Raw genomic sequence first — 3,750 nt, forward strand, 5'->3', positions numbered from 1 at the left:
CACTTTCGTTTCGCCTCTGAGAACCTCTCTTGTATTTCCTTTTCCTTCAGATAGCGGGTGAAAGAAATTTCCTTGGAAATTCTAATAGGAAGCAATTCCCAAGGAGGGACAAAAGGGGGTTTCTATTATTCTTCACCTGCACTTGGTCCATACGCTAAGTAAGCTTGGCAAAGAGTTTATCAGGAGCCAGCTCATCCTGGCCAACAGGGTTGTTCCCTGTGCTGAACAGGTGGAAGACATGCTGCAAATCTGAGAGTAAGAAACAGGGCAATAATTATCCATGTTTTCCAAGGTAAGTTGAAATTGTTTCTGTCCTTCAGACACACTGCAACAGGGGTCCTCTGCAGTTGTTTAAGTAGCAAACTTCCAAGTTCTCCAAGCCAGGGCTCCAAGTCTCGCCCATGCTGTGAGCAGGCAGGATAGGTAAAACAGAGCATCACTGATGCCATGAGCAGATGGCCCTGGACCAGTGTGAATTCTGTTATTCCCTAGCTGGCCTCAAAACACAGACAAGCTCCTATACACAAATGGGTGACTGCTAGAGGATTTAGGGGAGGCCATTTCTCACCTCTTAATCTTGGTCTTTGAGATTTGGGGCTCCAGTTGGTCCCCTAGACGGAGATAAATGCTGTCCTGGATTTCTTGTCCAATTTCTACAGCCTGAATCCTCCCTAAAGCTCAGTCTGTAGAAGTTGACAAGGAAGCCTCACTGCCTTTGTTTTGCCAGAGACATTATGCCTTTGGTAGCAAAGTCTTAGATCAATAAAACCTTGTTGTTGATCTGTGTTTGGAGATGTATCTTACCTAGAATCTTTAATGAGGGAGATTTTTCTAGGAAAAAAATCCTCCTTTTCAGATGGACTTCAGGGCTTGAGATCAGACAGGTAGTGGTAGCGGTATGTGTGAGTGTGTATGTGTGTTCGGCTAAAGCTTTCTTTATGGATTTTGAAATTTGAATTTTCTATAAACTATGTACTTTTATGTGTTACAGTTCTTTCCTCATTAAAAATGTGAAAGCAATTCTTTACTCCTGGGCTGTTCAAAAGCAGCAGTGCTGGTTAGTTGCAGAATCCTTGTTTGGTTCAGAGTTTCATTCTGTGGAGGAAACTGATGCTTTCATAGACTGTGGCTGGGTCCGGGCACAGTGCCAGTGTGGCTCCTGGAAGGGGAAAGGCTGGGGGCTGCCCATGGTCTATGGGGACTTGAAGGGGAAAGCGAACCCAGAACCTGTGAGAATCCGGGCCACGGTGGGGACGGAGCCCACCTGGGTGTGCAGAACCCCACTAAGGCAAAGTGCTGCTTTCAGTGAGAGGAAATTTCCAGCGCAGTGGCATCAAATTGGTCAAAAAAGTAAACATGTGAAACCTTACAGCATTGTTTTAGAATTGAATCTTTTATTTATTATTAAAACAAATATTTTGTGCAATTTTAGTTTCTCAGCTTTAGAGAAAGAAAACCAAAAAGAGGTTTTCAATACAACTCCTTTTACAATGAAGAGAGCAGACCTGTTTGACAATTTCTAGTGACACAATGACTGAGACAATTGTCATGCACGTTGGAGGAAATGAACCTTACTCCCCAGGACCTGATCTCCACTGAGGTGTTGCAAAAGAGCAAATGGGTAGTGCAGTGCACAAGCAGCTCACCACAGTTAGTAGTTCACAACTGCTCATAGCTCATGACCCGTTCTCTTCATCTGTACATCCAAGTGGAATAAAATGGCAATGTAAAATTTCTTGTTCTGAGGTAGGGTTGATTTTGTTAGTTTCATGTTCTGGATTTCTATTATAATTGTTATATCTCCTTTAACTCTGGAAGTATATAAAAGTCTTTCTGAATGTAATGTCCATGTTATATTTTATACTGTGTGTCTCAGTGTATGTGTATATTGAGGGATAGATTTATTGAGTCAGTTTCCCACTTTCCTGTTGGAAGGCAAGTAGATCAGTCTTTATACCCATGTAAATTTGGTTATCTTTATGTACATATAAGATTTTAATACTCAAAACCAGTGAAATTATGGAGCTTTTTTTCTTTTGCAGTACTAGGGATTGAACTCAGGACCTTGCACTTGCCAGGCAAGAGCTTATTCTACTGAGCTATCTTCCTGGCCCAAAATTATGCAGATTAATATAAAATAATTTTCATCATATCCAGCTGTAACAGAAAAATGAAAAATATTATAAAGTTGCTATAGTAATGCAATGTAACAATAACATAAGTAATTAGTGAAATCCAATAATTCTGGGGATCATTATGCATCAGTAGTGAAATTTTTAATGAATTAGCAAACCAAGTGAATTACTTATCCATTTCTACTTATGGAATGAAAAAACAAAGGACCTTACTGATATTCAAAGCAGCCATAATGAAAATAATGATGAATTATTATTGTAAATATATGCATATTAGTATAAGATACTAAATAAAATTAGCCTGCCTTTTTAAAAACTGGTTTCAGAGTATTGTAAATTTTATATATTGTTTTTATGTAAAATGTTCTTTGGGGTAAAGAGTCGTGTTCCTGCTTCTGAGTTACTTTCTCTTTCATGTTAAGTTTAGTGCTAGAATGATAAGGTAAAAATGAGAAAAAGAAAATCTTGAACCATAATTTCCAGTTGTTTTTGTGCACTTTCCCTTCACACTTGAACATTCCTAGAAACGTCCTGCCCTTCTCTCTTTCTGTCCTTGTAATATAAGTGCTTTAACTGTTTCTTTAATGGACTCTTCTCCATACTCTCTTGAAAGGTCAGAAGTCATCAGGATCATACTGAAGTCTTTCTCATTCTACATTTCCCCCCACATGACCAGCTCCGTTGCTGAGCCATCAGTGGCTGTCGTGAACCTCCAGCAACAGTGTTCCTAATAAATTCTAAGCTCAGATGTCCAACTAGGTATGCAAAGTTGCACATTGACTTCCTGCAGACGACTTATAGAAGTTATATTCCCAGGAAGACAAAAACTAGAGTGTAATACTTGTAAATAAAATGAGACCCAATTCAGTCATTGAACAATTAAGGTAACAAGTTGGAATCATTAAATTGGGCTTTTGAGCAATTGATCAAATGGCAATAGAAGAGAAAGAAAAGAACCAGGATTCAATTAAAAATATGAATCAGTGTAGAAATTGACTTTGTCTCTTTGGGCCAAAGATGCTCCCTTTGCACATAAATGCAAAGACTGAGAAGGAGATTTTCTGTGACCCAGCACTGACTCCACAATCCTGAGCTTCCTGGGCTTTCATGTTGCCATGTGGATAAGGACAATAGTAGAGCTCACTCTCTGCTTCTTTTGTTGGTGGCTTCAGGGACTCAGTGGGCTGGCTGTGCACCTGGTACTTGATCATCTTTAACTAATATGAAAAATGAGAGTATTCCTTATTGGTAAAGGGAGGATAGATTTTTCAAATTTTACCAAAAGCATTTGCTTAACAATAAATGTACAGTTCAGATATTTGGTTCTTTTAACTAAAGTTGTCTTAATTATGTAACTCTATTAAGTGAATGGAAGTATTCTTTGAAAGTAGGTCTTGCTTTATCTTGGTCTTAACCATCTAGCAGAAAAGTATAAAAACGAGATATAAGAAGTAAAGCCATATTAATATGCTGAGCTGTAAAAGGCTGTGGTCAACAAGTTCTGACATTGCCAGTTCTATGAATAACCCACTACTATTATGGACTACTGTACTATATTGGATTATTTTGCTGAATTCACACACTCACAATATTTAAATGGCAATGGAATACTCAT

General features: G+C 38.6%; 1 protein-coding gene across 1 annotated transcript in view; it reads right to left on the reverse strand.

Moving 5' to 3' along the window:
- Window positions 1-154: 154 nt before the first annotated feature.
- The window catches only part of LOC101579983 (interferon omega-1-like), an 18,456-nt gene continuing 14,860 nt past the window's right edge, over window positions 155-3,750 (reverse strand). The window contains exon 2 of the mRNA XM_004638576.1: window positions 155-249. Within this exon, the coding sequence (XP_004638633.1) occupies window positions 155-249 (95 nt within the window). The remainder of the gene's footprint in view (window positions 250-3,750) is intronic.

The sequence above is a fragment of the Octodon degus genome, unplaced genomic scaffold (assembly GCF_000260255.1).
Source record: "Octodon degus isolate 3935 unplaced genomic scaffold, OctDeg1.0 scaffold00099, whole genome shotgun sequence".
In the NCBI taxonomy this organism is placed as follows: Eukaryota; Metazoa; Chordata; class Mammalia; order Rodentia; family Octodontidae; genus Octodon; species Octodon degus.